Genomic DNA, 14,840 nt, shown 5'->3' with positions numbered 1-14,840 from the left:
AACTGCGGGGGAGGGACTGGGGTGAGGAGGGAGGGGCCCGGTCCAGAGCCTGTCACCAGCACCCACTGTGCCCTGCCCTGCAGGAGGAGTGGCCTGGGGGCTGTGCTGTGAGAGAGCCCAGCCATGCTGGGCACCAGCCCTAGTTCCACAGGGAAGGTGGCAGCCGCCAGCAACAAGGACAACCAAAGCCCAGGCAGAACCACATGGAGTTTCCTTTCTTTTTTGCTATTTACCAGAACATTCTGGACCAGGGAAAGAAACAAATGACACACCAGCAATGAACAATCGGAAAAGGCAAATTAACAGGCCAATTCCATTTACAACAGCATCAAAAAGAATAAAATACCTAGGCAGAAATGCAACAAAGGAGATGAAAGATTTGCACACCAAAAACAACAAAACACTGCTGAAAGTAATTACAGAAGACCTGAATACCTAGAAAGACATTCTGTGTTCATGGATTGAAAGACTTAATATTGTTAAGTGGCAGTACTCCCCAAAGCAATCTACAGATTCAATGCAAGCCCTATGGGCAACGGATTCTCAAAAAGGGTGACAAAACCATTCATTAGGGAAAGAATAGTCTCTTAATAAATGGTGCTGGGACAATTGAATATTCACACACAAAAGGTGGGCCCCTACCTCACACCATATTCGAAAACTAACTCATAATGGATCAATGACATAAATACAGGAGCTAAAACCACAAAACTCCTAAGAAAAAAACATAGGGGTAAATTTTCATGACCTTGAGTTTGGCAATGGATTTAGATTTGACACGAGAAACAACACAAAAACTAGATAAACTGGACTTCATATAAGTGAAACAATTTCATGCATCAAGAATGTGAAAAAAAAATAACCTACAGAGAAAATATTTGCGAATCATATATCTGATAAGGGTTTAATATCCAGAACGCATAAAGAGCTCTCACAACTCACCAACTGAAAAACAACTCAATTCCAAACTGGGCAAAGGACTTGAACAGACATTTCTCCAAAGAAGATGTGTTATGGAACTAAACTTGGTTCCATTGCCCACACACAGTAAAGCCAATCTATTGACACCAGATTGTGGTGAAGGAAAGTGCAGCACTGATTGCAGGCACGAAGCAAAAGTCCAGGCAGCTAGTGCTTAAAAGGCCCAAACAGGGAAAAGTTTTTAAAGACGGGGCGGGGCGGGATGATCAGCTCGTGAACATTCTTCTGATTGGTTGGAGGTGAGGTAATTGGGAGTAAACATCATCAACCTTCTGGTTCCAATCGTTCGTTCTGGGGTCTCCATGCTTGTGGGCAGCATACAGTTAACTTCTTCCACCTGGTGGGGGTTTCAGTATCTGCAGAACAGCTCAATGGACGTGGCTTCTCCCAGCTTCTCCCAGCTAGGGCAGACCCATGGCAGATCCTCTCCCCACCCTATCTGTTCTTCTTGGACCCACCTTCCTGAAAGCCCGCAGGGGTCGCTGCCTGTTGGTGCTGGGTGCTGGAGTGCAGGGATGCCAGGGCGCTACGATGCTGGGTGTGGGATGCCAGATTCTGGGGTGCCAGGTGGCTGGTGTGTTGGGACTGGTGCCGGGTGCTGGGACGTGGGGTGCTGCCCCTACGGGGTGCAGTGTCCGAGATGCTGAGGTGAGGGGTGCCAGGTGCTGGGGTCCCAGATGGCCTGTGTCCGGGGATGGGTGCCCGGTGTGGGGTGCGAGGTGTGGGGTGCGAGGTGCGGGGTTCTAGCTGTGGGAGTGCTGAGGTGCCCAGTGCTGGAATGCTGGGAGTGCTGGGGGACGGGTATCCGTACCGCCTTGCGGGGAGACGGCCCACATCCCAGGCCCTGGTGTTGTCCTGCGGCCGCCCGGCTGTCCTGCAGCGCCACCGCGTGGCCACTGAGGAGCTAGCCTTTGCCCGCCCGCCTCCCGGCTGAGCGTCCAGAGCTAGGCTTCCAGGAAGGTGGACGCCCCTGCGGCCCAGCACCCCTCCCCATGGCCCCGCGTTTCTTCTGCTCTCAAGCCCCCAAAAGATGTGTCTCAACCCTTGACCCGCTGCTGCCCAGTGTCCCCACTCATGGGTCCCTCGAGGGTCACCAGCAGGCAGGGCCTTCCCCTCCAGCCCCTCTCCCCGCGGCCTCTCTGAGCTCCGCCCTTCCCCAGGACGTCCCCCCTCCCAGGACGCCCGCCTGGGAGCTCCCACCGGCCCGCAGCCGGGGCTGCCTCATCCTCTGTGCCCACGTAGCGTCCATGCAGCTGGTCCCGCCAACACCTCATCTGTGTCTTCAGTACTATTTCCTGGGCTCATACCCAATGTCTGGGACTTGGCCTGGATTCTTCCGACTTCTTCCAAAAGATTCCTTGGCTCACCCCGCGTTCTCTGCTGCTGTCACCCACCACCTCCTTAGTCTGAGCCCCCAGGACCCCTGACCCTGGGGACCCCTGACCAGGACCCTGACAGTTCTTAACATGCTGCACGTGCATCCCCGGCCAGCCCCCCAGCTCGTCCTCCCTGGGGTGTCCTGGCCCGACCAGGCATTGGCATGACCCACATTCTCATGTTGGGCTTGTCCTAGAATCGCTGGTGTTTAGTGGCCTCGAAAAGCGCCTATTTTGGAGGAAATTCCCTCCTCTCTGCCCGCGAGCACCCGCCCACCCCCCTGCGGATTGGCTCCGGCGAGGGCATAACGCCCGCAAGGCCACAGATGATTGGCCTGGAGAAAACCAATCAGAGCCCTTGTCTGGGAGTGAAACCTGGAGGCCTTGGAAGGTGGGCACCCAGCGGAGGCTGAGAGGTGGGCAGAGAAGGTAGACGGAGGATGAGGGCCGAGGAGCGATGAGGGGCAGGAAGTCCCCGATGGCCTCCCGCGCTGGTCACTCAAGGTGGCCTCGGTTGGTGGAGGTTCAGGTCCTGCCATGTGTTCCTTGGCCCGCCACCCCAACCCGCAAGGCCCTGTCAGCTACACCTGTACGCGGGCCGGCCCACGCGGCCGCACTTGCACGCCTCCTGCTTGCCCCAGTCTGCGAGTCAGGTAAGGGCCACCCCGTTGTACCGTCCCTGGAAGGCCTCCCATCAGGATTCCAGGGTAATTTCCTCTGGTAGTTAAGTGTTCCATCCGAGCTGTGGATGGTGGAAGAGGTGTAGGGGCGGCCAACCGGGGCCTTGGCAGGTGTGGTTGTGAGGCAGGGGGTCACCGTGCCGAGCCTTTCCTTTAGAGTCTACGAAAGCTCCCACGCCCCCAAGATCCAGTGATGGGACCCCTGACCTTCATTCCTGAAACCCTGGTTTTGAAGGGCTGAATCTCTGTAATAAACATCTTCCTGCTTGAAATTCCCAGAGATGTGCCTGTTTACAGGAGATTCCATGATGCATAGTTAGTGCCAGAAGTCAGTCCAGGAGAGAGAGCTTCGAAGACAGAAACCCAGAACTGCTTGTACGCAGTGATTATCTCATTATTGTGTTATGGACTGAACTGTGTCCCCCCCAAATTCAGATGTTGAAGTCCTAACCCCCAATAGCTCAGAATATGCCCTTATTTAGGGAGACGGTCTCTACAGAGGTGATCAAGTTAAAATGAAGTCATTCAGGTCGGCCCTGATCCAACATGACTGGAGTCCTTATTAGGGGAAATCTGGACACAGATGGGAGGCTACGTGAAGATGGAGGCAGAGGCCAGGTGATGCTTCCACATGCCAGGCCTTGCTGGCAAACCACCAGAAGTTGGGAGAGAAGCTGGGACAGAGTCCCCCTCACAGCCTCAGAGGGAGCTGGCCCTGCACACCTTGATCTCAGAGTTCCAACCTGTAGACTGTGAGACAATAAGTTTCCATTGTCTAAGTGGCCCAGCCTGTGGCAATTTTTCATGGCAGCCAGGGAGACTAATACAGTCTGTGGCAAATTGGACACGGGTGGTGGAGACATGCTGCAGCCACACACTTTTCTGTGATGACCTGGAAGGAAGTGTTTCCTGAAAGCCAGGTTCTGGGAGCCCAAGCAGCTACAAAGCAACATCCTGGGGGAAGTCAGGACTGTGGGGTAGGCTGGTGATTTCTGACCACACTGGGAAGATTTCATTTTTTAAAAATGACAAGCAAGGGGCTTTAAATTCTCAGTTCAAGGTAGAGTCAGAAAAGCAGAAAATGTCTAAGACTACTATGAAAGAAAATCTTGTTTCTTGTAGCAAGACTGTTGCGTCTGGAAATCATTCCCCAAGTTTTATCCTGTGGGTTGTGGGATTACAATGTAAATTGAATTCTCAGCCTCACCAGGTCAGAGCTTTAAGTGTGAAAGAGTCAGATGGAGAGAGCTGAGTGGACTGATCTTGACCCCCCATAATCCCATTGAGCCTGGCCTCCCAGCAGAAGCAACCCGGCTCCCTGTCTGAGGCAGCCCTCCCGCCCCCACATGTGAAGATCCCACCGAAGCAGCTACCTGCTTCATGCCCCAAGAATACCAAGATATTGCTGACTCACCTTGGAGAGTCTTGCGAGGGCGTCCCTCACCGGTGCCCGTGGCAGCCGACCCCCAGGGAGCTGGACAGGGTATGGGCACCTGAGACTCGGGGCCCCACTGTTTGCTTTCATCTGTGAAAAGCTCCTTTGTTGCTGGAAACTTGGACTTAACATGGCCCAGCTAAGGTGCCAGGAATTTCTTGGTATAATACAGAGGAAAGACTACAAGGGCTGGGGCAGACAAGGACTTGACATGAATTTATCAGGTGCAACCCGCTCATTGAGCCCCTCGTGGCCCCGAAGCACACACATTGGACAGAGGCCCCAAGAAAGCCCTTGGTGAGGACCTCAGGTTCTTGAAAAGCCCTCCAAAGTCTGCAGGCCAGGAATGACGGTAGAGGTGCTGCCATCAAAACAGGGTCCCTGATTTCTCCGGGAAGACGGTGGGGCAAGGCCCAGAGCTAAGGTGGACAGGTCACTGAAAAAGCAGCAAACCCAAGGGACTTCCCTGGTGGTCCAGTGGTTAGGACTCCGTGCTCCCAGTGAAGGGGGCCCGAGTTCGATCCCTTGTGGGGGAAATAGATCCTGCCTGCCACAACTAAGACCCGGTGCAGCCTAAATAAATAAATAAATATATTTTTTAAAAGACCCAATTGGCAAAAAATTTCAAAAAAAATAAAATGAAAAATGTTAACCATCGTCTGAGCATTCAGCAAGTCATAGTAGTAACATCAAAAACCACTGATCACCATAACAAATATAATAATGAAGAAGTTTGAAATATTGTAAGAATTAGCAAAACATGACACAGAGACAGGAGGTGAGCAAATGCTGTTAGAAGAATGGTGCCAATAGACTTGCTCGATACAAGGTTGTCATGAACCTTCATTGTTAAAAAATGCAGTATCTGTGAAGTGAAATAAAACGAGGTACACCTGTATTGTAATTGTTTTGGCCCTTTTTTTTTTTTTTTTTTTTTGTCTGCATCGCGCAGCTTATTGGATCTTAGTTCCCCAACCAGGGATTGAACCTGGGTCCTCAGCAGTGAAAGCATGGAGTCCTAACCACTGAACCACCAGGGAATTCCCTGTTTTGGCATTTTTTTAAGCAGTAAAGCATTTTTTTAAAGATTTTTTTTATGTGAACCATTTTTAAAGTCTTTATTGAATTTGTTACAATATTGCTTCTGTTTTCTGTTTCGGGTTTTTGGCCGCAAGGCATGAGGGATCCCAGCTCCCCAACTAGGAATCGAACCTACACCCCCTGCATTGGAAGGTAAAGTCCTAACCACTGGACTGCCAGGGAAGTCCCAGCAAGAAAGCATTTTTTATACCTTAATTTAAATTCCTTTTCTACTTGAGGTCTAGACCACCAGAAAATATGAATGTTTTCTCTAACAGGGTGAAATCCCAGTTCCTCCAGAACATACTGCACTTAATCAAGCTACAGCATCTCTAGACCTCAGAATCCACCTAACTAAAACAAGGAGGGTTGTTCTGTGATGATCTCATGGTCTTGTCTAGCATGGAAATTTTATAACTGTGTGATATACGTAAACTCCATAAAATGAGTGTTAATATTTTCATATGTAGCAAAATGGGGAGCAGGCAGATTCGGTTCCTCACACAGCACTTCTCAAGGCGCAATCATTTGCATACCACCTCCTCAATTTTTACCATTTCTGGGTACCACCTGTACTATGATTACTTAACAGCTTTCTTTGAATCAACTCACTTATTACACTTTAATAATTTATTTTAAAAGGAAACTTTATATCAACATAAATGCAAAACCGTTGTCTTTTGTCATAAAAATATATTTAAACATAGATATTTTACCAGTTATGTTTATTCTTAAATACATAGTATTTTAAAGAACATTATTTAAAAGGTACGCACACCATCTAAAATCACCTGAAGGATCCCACATAGTAGTTTGGATAAAGCTCTTTGGGGCTTTATCCAGTCCATCTTTGGGGTAGACTACACTAAAGGGAAGTTGTATTTCCCTTATGTTCTCTGGAGTGTCAGGAACTTGGTCTTCTTAGAAACTATCCCTGGTCAACAGCAGCTTATAACTCAAGAGCAAATTAGTGAAAGTCAATCCCATGATCACCTAATAATAATAAAAGCCAACATTTGTGAGCACTTACTATATATGCTCATGTGGTTTTCATACTTTTGAGTCTTATTTTCTAATTCTAAAACCTAAAATAGATTTTTACTGAATAGTCGTATGACTGATGGTATATGTTTCGTAAAGGTCCAAATGTAATTTAAAAATGGAAAAAAGAGTATAGTTGATTTATAATATCGTGTTAGTTTCAGGTGGACAACTCAGCAATTCAGTTATACAAAAAGACCTCTAAGTATTTCAAGACAGGTGCCCCTTGAGATCCTGCCATAGAACACAATTTCTCTCTTCCAATGTCTCTCTTGATGGACTGGGGGTAATAAAGCATTTTAAATTAAGGTATAAAAAATTTATGTATGTACATCTTTTTTTAGACATAATGCTATTGCACATTTAATAGACTACAGTATAGCATAAAACTTTTTTTTTTTTTTTTTGCGGTACGTGGGCCTCTCACCATTGTGGCCTCTCCTGTTAAGGAGCACAGGCTCCAGACGTGCAGGCTCAGCGGCCATGGCTCACGGGCCCAGCTGCTCCACGGCATGTGGGACCTTCCTGGACCGGGGCACGAACCCGTGTCCCCTGCATCAGCAGGCAGACTCTCAACCACTGCGCCACCAGGGAAGCCCAAAACATAACTTTTATATGCACTGGGAGAGCAAGAAATTCCTGTGAAATATTGCAATATTTGCTTTATTGCAGTGGTCTGGATCAGAACCCTCAGTATCTCGGAGTCGTGCCTGTATGTGTGCAGTGAGGATGGCAAGAAGTTACATCTGTATTGAATCACAGGCAGCTGCTAAGGTTTGACTGAACGGGCAGGGACTTGGAAGAAACAGGACTGGAAGATTGGTCACAGGAAATCTTGGGGAGAGATGTGGATGGACTTCTCAGAGTGGACACAAGACATTTGTGTCCCAGGGAAGACTCACGAAAGAGCACCCCCTGCCCAGGAGGCTCTCCATGGCCAGGTGGCTGCAGTGCATACTCTCTGGACATGAGCCAATGGCTTTTCCTAGGCCCCCAGCGCTCAGTCAATGGGCCTGTGGACAAAGTGACCATGTGGGCAGGGATGGAGGCTCTTCGGGGCTCAGTTACATGGACTTCCCCTCACTGAAGCTCACCTGGCCACCGCTGCTGAGGGCCCAGTGGGTCAAGAGCACTGAGCCCCCCAGATGGCACTATTACCTGGGGGACCAGCCAGCTGCCCAACAGCAGGTTAGCTAATCAGGACTCTTCCCTCGGGGGCCGTGACGTGTCCTCACGGGAATAGACACTCTGGACACAGATTTGCCTCCCCCCTCACCCAGGGGGCTTCTGCCAGCAGCACTGTTGTGGACTGAGAGGCCCATCGTGGTGTCCTTGCAGCACTGCTTCTGATCAAGGAGTTCATTTCACAGAAAGGGGTGAGCGCTGGACTCGTGCCATGGGACACCTCATCTTATCATGACCCCACCGCCCAGGAGCTGCTGGGCTGCTAGAAAGGTGGTGGTGCCCATGCAGACTGGGCTGCGGGATCAGTTGGGGAGACCAAACAGGGCTGGGTGCCATCCTATGACCCCCACCCCAGCCAGGACACACGGGTGGGAGCCAAGGCTGCAGGTGTACGTGGCGCTCCGCCCTATATCCCCGATGCCCTGTGGGGGCTTCTGCCCGGGCCCACGGAACCAGAAGGTGGGCTCCTCCGGGGACTAGTCACCGGCCCGGAGGACAGAGTGGGTGGAGCATGCTGCCCAGCAGGGGGAGGTTCAGCGGACACTCTGACGCCCAGGGTTGTAACATCACTAAATGCAGCATTCTGTGGTCCGAGCCAGTGGGGCAGTGACTTGTGAACAAGATTTCTGACCGCCCGGGAGACGGTACACGCTGTCACCCTGCGAGGGTCCCACCATAGTGGGAGATGGAACTTTTAGTCTTGAAGTCGGCACAGGTGAGGTATCCTGGAAATGCACGTGAACCACGCGATCCAGGGCCCCAGAACCCCGGCCGCTTCTCGGGGCGGGGCCTCCGTCTGCGGACAGCCGCGTTCCGCGTTCTGCGGCGCTTGGCCCCGCGCGGCCGCCGTAGCGGGGGTGAGTCGGGTCCGAACTACGGCGGCCGCGACGTGCGGAGCCGACCGGGCTAGGCGGCGGGCCAGGCCGCGCCGGCCGCCATGGGCAACCTGTTCGGCCGTAAGAAGCAACAGAGCCGGGTCACGGAGCAGGACAAGGCCATCCTGGTGAGACGCTGGGCCCCGCAGGCGGGTGGACGCGGGCCGGGGACACCTGGGCCGGGCGGGGAAACCGAGGCACGGCGGCTACCGGCTGCGTTTCCCCCCTCGTCACGGGCTTCGGCCCCTCCGGCCGCCCAGCCCCACGCCGGGGCCGCAGCCTCGGAGCCCGTCTAGGGCGGTGGGTGGTGGGCTCCCGGTGGGGAGCGTGTCTGGGTCTGGTTCCCAGCGAGTCTGAGCGAATCCGGTCGCTGCGGGTGTAGGCGGTCCCGGTGCGGCGATTGACCTGTGCCTCGGGTCTCGGGAGGCGGTGCCCGCGTCTCACTCTTTCCTGGTCGTACCTTGTCAGCGGGTAGGCTGGCCACGGGGTGGGATGGCGGACGCCTCTTACGGCAGCAGGGACAGGACGTGCGGCTGTCGCCGAGCCTGACCCACCGGCCATGGGGTGCGCTGGGGCAGACGGCCTCTAAAGAGAATGGAGTTGTGGAGGCAAGTGGGGAGCGGTCGCTTGAGACAGACTGACCACGTCTACACTGGGGGCTAATTTCTCACCATGTTGAGTTTTAAAGATGTGCACACCCTTGACCCAGTTAACTCACTCTCCATGGCCGACCCTGAAAACATAATCTTCTCCCTGAGAAGTGCCTTGTGCTTGCAGATGCTGATGAAATTTGCAAGAAATGTAAATGGCTTAAAATAGGGGAGGAAAGACTAAGGCGTGTAAATGGCCCTGCATTCTTTTGGGGACACTGGGGTGAGGCAGCCTGGCCTGTGGGGGGCCCTTCAGTGACCCCAGCAGCCTCTGTGCTGGCTCTCCTGGACGCTGGGTAGCCCGCTGAGTGTTCAGCGCGCCCTGCGTGGGCTTGGTGTCGACACAAGGCCTGCTTTCCCGGCAGCAACTGAAGCAGCAGCGGGATAAGCTGAAGCAGTACCAGAAGAGGATCACCCAGCATCTGGAGCGGGAGCGGGAGATTGCGCGTCAGCTCCTGCGCGACGGCAGGAAGGAGTGAGTGGAGCTGGGGGCCGGTCTTCGGGAGAGGGGTTCTGTCCCCCATCGGCCTAGAGCAGAGGTGGGGTAGGCCTGGAGGCTGGTCAGTGCCAGGCCAGGGCAGCTGATGGCCATGGCTGCTGGGTCACTGCTCGGGTTCTCTCTGCAGACGGGCCAAGCTGCTGCTCAAGAAGAAGCGATACCGGGAGCAGCTCCTGGACAAGACAGAAAACCAGATTACCAGTCTGGAGACCATGGTAGGCCTAGTAGGGGTCGGGGGATGTGGGCCATGGACCGTGTAGGTGCCAGAGTCCCCTCAGAGGACTGAAACCTATCATTTTCCTCTCCTGGACCTCTCAGCCCGAGGCTATGGAATGGGTCAGGCCTGGAGGTGGAAGAGAATCTTTGATGGGAGCCTGACGGTCTTAAGGGGTTGGGGCAGGTTGGCTCTTGCAGGATTGTGGCTGGAGGGCTAGGCCACTTCTGGGTGGTGGGGTGGGCAGGGAGTCTGCCCCAGTGACTGAAGAGGTGTTGGGATCTGCAGGAGGCTCCCAAAGTGATCCAGTTTCAGGACCCAGAGCTCTAGTTCTGCTCTTTTGCTAACAGAGCTGCTGGTTATAAGCAGTCTACTTTGCGATTCCTCCCAGGCCCTCTCAGTCCCGCCCAAGTGTTGGTCAGGGCAGCGGGAAAGGACAGAAGGAGGAGGAAGGCAGAGACAGTCTGCTCTGAGGCCCAGCAGTCTATGTCAGTGATGGTGTGATCCTAACTCCCTTCCATGGGTCTGCATGAGGTGGCAGAGAAGGTGGGCTCCTGACCACACGGGTTTCTTCCTCAGGTCCACAGTATTGAGTTCACCCAGATTGAAATGAAGGTGATCGAGGGGCTGCAGTTTGGAAATGAGTGTCTGAATAAGATGCACCAGGTAAGTCTTGCAGGACTGGGGACAGAGAGGAGGGGCAGCCAGTGGAACAAGGAGAGGGGTAGTTCCTGAGGCCACACCTGCATGCAGGCCTTTGGGCTTGAGGGAAAGCCAGCCACTACCGGGAGAGGGTGACAGTCTAGTGGTACAAACTCAGGGATATTGACCTGAGAATAGGGACCCAAACTATAAATTGTGTCCAGAGATGCTAAAGTGACTAGAGGGACAATCTGGTTTGAGTGGGGGAGGGGTGTGGTGAACTAATCTGGAGGACTTCCTGGAGGAGGCGAATGCAGCTTCATTTCAGGAAACAGCACAGAGGTGGATGGTGAAAGGAGAGGTGAGGTGCAGAGATGGCATGCTCCGGCCCCCACCCCGTCTCATTCCTGATGAGTGGATGGCAGTGGGGCTGGGCAGAGAGCTGAGGTTGCACTGCCTTTCTGACTATCCAATGTGGTGGTGACCAGTCAAGCAAAGGTGCTGCTTTGAACCCAAAAGAAATCAAGTCACCTGGCCAGGGAAAAATTTTTATACTTTTGACTACCGCTGGGGTTGATTTGGGTGCCAGAAGGGCCAGCAAGAGTCCAAGGAGGTCAGTTGAGGCTTCTGAAAAGACTGTCTGACAGCTCCATGCCTCTGTGGACGGGCCCTGCCTGGGACAGAAATAACCAAAGATGTGTTATATCCTGCTTGGCGTGGCTTCATTTAAACAGGAACAGAGGGGCTAGGCCGTGTGCCCTGCCAATGCAGGTGGCCTTCGTGTAGGGGGTTCTGTTATGTGCTTCGCTGACAAGACTCAAAAACTTGTAACCAATCAGGTGATGTCCATAGAAGAGGTGGAGCGGATACTGGACGAGACGCAGGAGGCTGTGGAGTACCAGCGGGTAGGTGTTGCCGCACCATGGGAAGTGGTGCCACGGGGCCCGCCATCTGGCAGCCAGCAAGGACAGTGGCCAACTTGCTGAATGTCCTGCACCGCCCTCGAGGGCCAGGCCTTCCCGCACCACATGGGGGCTGCCTTCCTTCTTTCGAGTGAGAGGAGCCTTGAGCTGGGGCTGTCTCCTTCCTCCACGAGGGCCCACCTTTCCCCCACCCCAGCCCAGCCATGCTCCACCTCTGCTCCTCCTTTTGCAGCAAATAGATGAGCTGTTGGCAGGAAGCTTCACTCAGGAGGACGAAGATGCCATCCTGGAGGAGCTGGACGCAATCACTCAGGTAACAGGACCCCCGGCACTGACACAGGCCCAGGTGTAGGGACCCCCCCAGGAGGATTCTCCTCACTGGCCTCGGCGAGCAACTGTGTCAGGTTTCACTTGAGCACACAGCCTTGGTTCTGCAGCTGGTTTTCTTCCCTAAAACAACTGGTGTTTGTGCTAAACTGAGGTCCCTTCTCCCCACCCACCTGGCTGACTGCAGGGCAGGACTGGCCTGGAAAGGACATTTTGCAGGTTGTCCACCCAGGTGTTGCAGGCCTCAGAGCGAACCAGGTGCCAGGACAGAGCGGAATGCCGGCCCTCCTAGCTCCCTCAGCCCTTTCCTCCCCAGTGGGCAGTGTGTGGGTTTTAGATCAAACAGGGGCTTTTTCCCTCTTGTGGCCGGTCACTCACTGTCACACACACGGCCTCCATGTGTTGTCCCAGAGGCCTCTAACCAGCCAACCATCACTTCAGGCCCTGAGTCTGTGTTTGCTCCCTGATGGAGGGCGTCTCCATCTCTGTGGGCCCCTGCCTAAGCAAGCCGAATTCACGCCGTGCCCACCAGCCTGCCACCCCCAAGCCATAGGCCAGGCCAGGCAAGCAGGTCCTTAGCACTGCTGCTCTCTGCCTGGGGGCCCTGTGTGCATCTGCCTGATGATTTACTTCCTCCCAAGGCCCGAGAGGCAGACCAGCACTCGCTGGAACGACAGGTGCACCCAGGTACCACCACCTGAGGCAGAGGCACCACTGGGGCCCCTGACCTGCATGGATGCCTGTTTCAAAGCCCTTGTCTCAGACTTGGAGTGGAACTTTGGGTTGGGAGCCCCTCAGGCTCTGGGTCGTTGGGAGCAGCCACATTTTGTGGTCACTGTGCCCCCGGTGATGTGAGTTGCAGAGGTGCCAGAAGCCGGGGAGGATTCACCCTGGGCTTGTGTGCTGGAGGATTTGTGTCCTATTTAAATCCCGCTGAGAGCGACTAAGTGAACAGGATGCTATTCTCTCCAAGAGAAGGACAAGGTGATTGTATCTCACAGCCTTTATCCTCTGTTTCTTGCAGGAACAGATAGAGCTGCCAGAGGTTCCTTCAGAGCCCCTTCCTGAAAAGATCCCAGGTACCCTCCTCGTTATGTTCTTTGGAGAACCGTGCGTTCTAGAGCAAAGCAAAATATCCTGGCCTCTGGGCCCTGCCCTTCCTGCTTGGTGAGGGTCGGGCCCCAACCCCCCGCTTGGTGGGCGCGCTTGCTGGCACCAGCTCAGGTAGAGTGCGGGCCTCGCCCTGGGGTTGAGCCCAGGCTTCTGAGCAGTTTCGGTAACCTTGTAAGAGCCAAACCCTGTTCAGAGAGGCGAATCTCAAAGTTAGAGTCGGGAAAGGGCCAGTTTAGCTGTGCAGGGTCTTCTGGGTCCAACCCAGGACCAGCCGTCCTCTAAGCATCACTGGGACGACCTTCCCCGCGGCATCGCTTAACGCCTTCAGAAATTCCCTGTCCGCGCGGACTCGTCCTTTGTGATTCCTCCTCAGCTCGTTCTGCTCCCTTGCTGTTTCCTGACCTCCTTCCCGGGCTCCGTGGGTGGGGGTGCGCGCCCGCCTGCTGTGCTGTCCCGAGTGCTTGTGCCCGGTGCCTGCTGTTGGTCATCCCTCCCGGCTTCTGTGTGTAACTCGCCTTTCTCAGAGCTGTGCCCGTTCTTCCCAGAGCGCCAAGCCCTGACCTGGCTCCTTGCTGCCTCTTGTCCTTTTCGGGAAGTTCCCATCTCTGGGGTCTTCTGTACGCGACAGACATCTCTATGTTTCCTCCACAGAGAAAGTCCCCGTCAAGGCCAGGCCCCGACAGGCGGAAGTGGTGGCAGCCTCGTAACTTGTGTGGGACTCACGGGGATTCCAGAGGACTGGGGCCCACAGAGTTTGGGTGCGTGTCCGGCTCTGACCGGGCTCCCAGGAGGCTGGCGCCGGGCCAGGTGGGCCGGGAGCTGACGGAGCAGCACAGCACACACAGGGCTCCTGATCAGGATGGCTCTACGGAGCGTTTCCCTGGCGCTGCTGTCTTGCTCTCGTTTCTGGATTAAATGGCAACATTCAAACTCTCCAGCCAAACGCAGCTTCTGCAGCTGTGGTTCCCACGGGCCACGGCCAGGCCCAACGCTCCTGGTGCTGGTCACACCTCCCGTCCCGGGTCGCGCGGCTCCACGAGCCAGTGTCTCCGCCACCCTGTCTGCTGTGGAAGGCACATCAGACCTGGCCTCCCCACCCTTTCCTTTCCCTTCTTCCTGCTGCTCCCATTAGCTGGCAGGGCTTTGGTTAAGGGGACCCTCCCTTGGCCTGGCTCCCGGACGTACCCAGTTTCCATGTAGACGTGGGGGTGGTAACCTCTCTGCTTCCACGTTGGCGTTTGTGGGTGGTGGACCAGGAGGGGTGCATCCCTGCTGGATTTTGATGACTCTAGGAGGTCTGCCCACCCCATCACTCCCGGGGCCGTACAAAGGCCCAGTCCTGCTGACAGACATTCCAGGATACCCGGCCAGTGTGGCTGCGGGTCCCCGAGCTGCCAGCTTTGAGCTGTTAGCAGCCAAGTGGAGACTGGGAAGGATGGAAGTGACTTCCCTAGTTCACGGTTCGTTTTGGAATTAGACAATCTCCCTGAGATTTCACTCCCAACAAGAAGACAAAGGGGACCCTCTCAGCCCCCCAGACAGGCCAGCCCCATATTAAAGTTGACACTCACACAGCCTGCTGCCTTGTGGACTGGGGTCCGTGGAAGGGCGGGTTTGTGTGGCTCCTCCCTCAGGTCCCTGGAACACAGTCCCTTGACCCTCACGGGGCACTTGGCACCTTGCTGTTCAGTGCCACACAGGGGCTGGGGCCTCAGGAGCCGGTGAGGTTCTAGCCCTGCCCAGCTGTGGGTGGAAGTCACCTGTGGTCACCTGCCCGCAGCAAGGTGCAGGGCGGTACTCTGGCCCCGCCTCCCTTAGA

The 14,840-nt window shown here is 54.5% G+C and overlaps 1 protein-coding gene across 1 annotated transcript; it reads left to right on the top strand.

Annotated features, from left to right (window-relative positions):
- Positions 1 to 8,562: 8,562 nt before the first annotated feature.
- Positions 8,563 to 14,595, top strand: CHMP6 (charged multivesicular body protein 6). The gene is made up of 8 exons (XM_059047066.2): positions 8,563 to 8,781; positions 9,669 to 9,778; positions 9,930 to 10,017; positions 10,596 to 10,682; positions 11,498 to 11,563; positions 11,814 to 11,894; positions 12,933 to 12,987; positions 13,673 to 14,595. Exons 1-8 carry the CDS (start codon positions 8,716 to 8,718, stop codon positions 13,726 to 13,728), a joined length of 609 nt encoding a protein of 202 aa, XP_058903049.1. The 5' UTR covers positions 8,563 to 8,715; the 3' UTR covers positions 13,729 to 14,595.
- Positions 14,596 to 14,840: the final 245 nt, after the last annotated feature.

This window comes from Kogia breviceps, chromosome 19 (assembly GCF_026419965.1).
Source record: "Kogia breviceps isolate mKogBre1 chromosome 19, mKogBre1 haplotype 1, whole genome shotgun sequence".
Taxonomy (NCBI): domain Eukaryota; kingdom Metazoa; phylum Chordata; class Mammalia; order Artiodactyla; family Physeteridae; genus Kogia; species Kogia breviceps.
This window is presented reverse-complemented; position numbering and strand designations above follow the sequence as displayed.

Coding starts and splice junctions, on each gene's coding strand:
- CHMP6 (XM_059047066.2), top strand. CDS start 8,716: ATGGGCAACCTGTTCGGCCGTAAGAAGCAACAGAGCCGGGTCACGGAG. Junction 8,782..9,668: donor AGCAGGACAAGGCCATCCTG/GTGAGACGCTGG, acceptor CTTTCCCGGCAG/CAACTGAAGCAGCAGCGGGA. Junction 12,988..13,672: donor CCTTCCTGAAAAGATCCCAG/GTACCCTCCTCG, acceptor TTTCCTCCACAG/AGAAAGTCCCCGTCAAGGCC.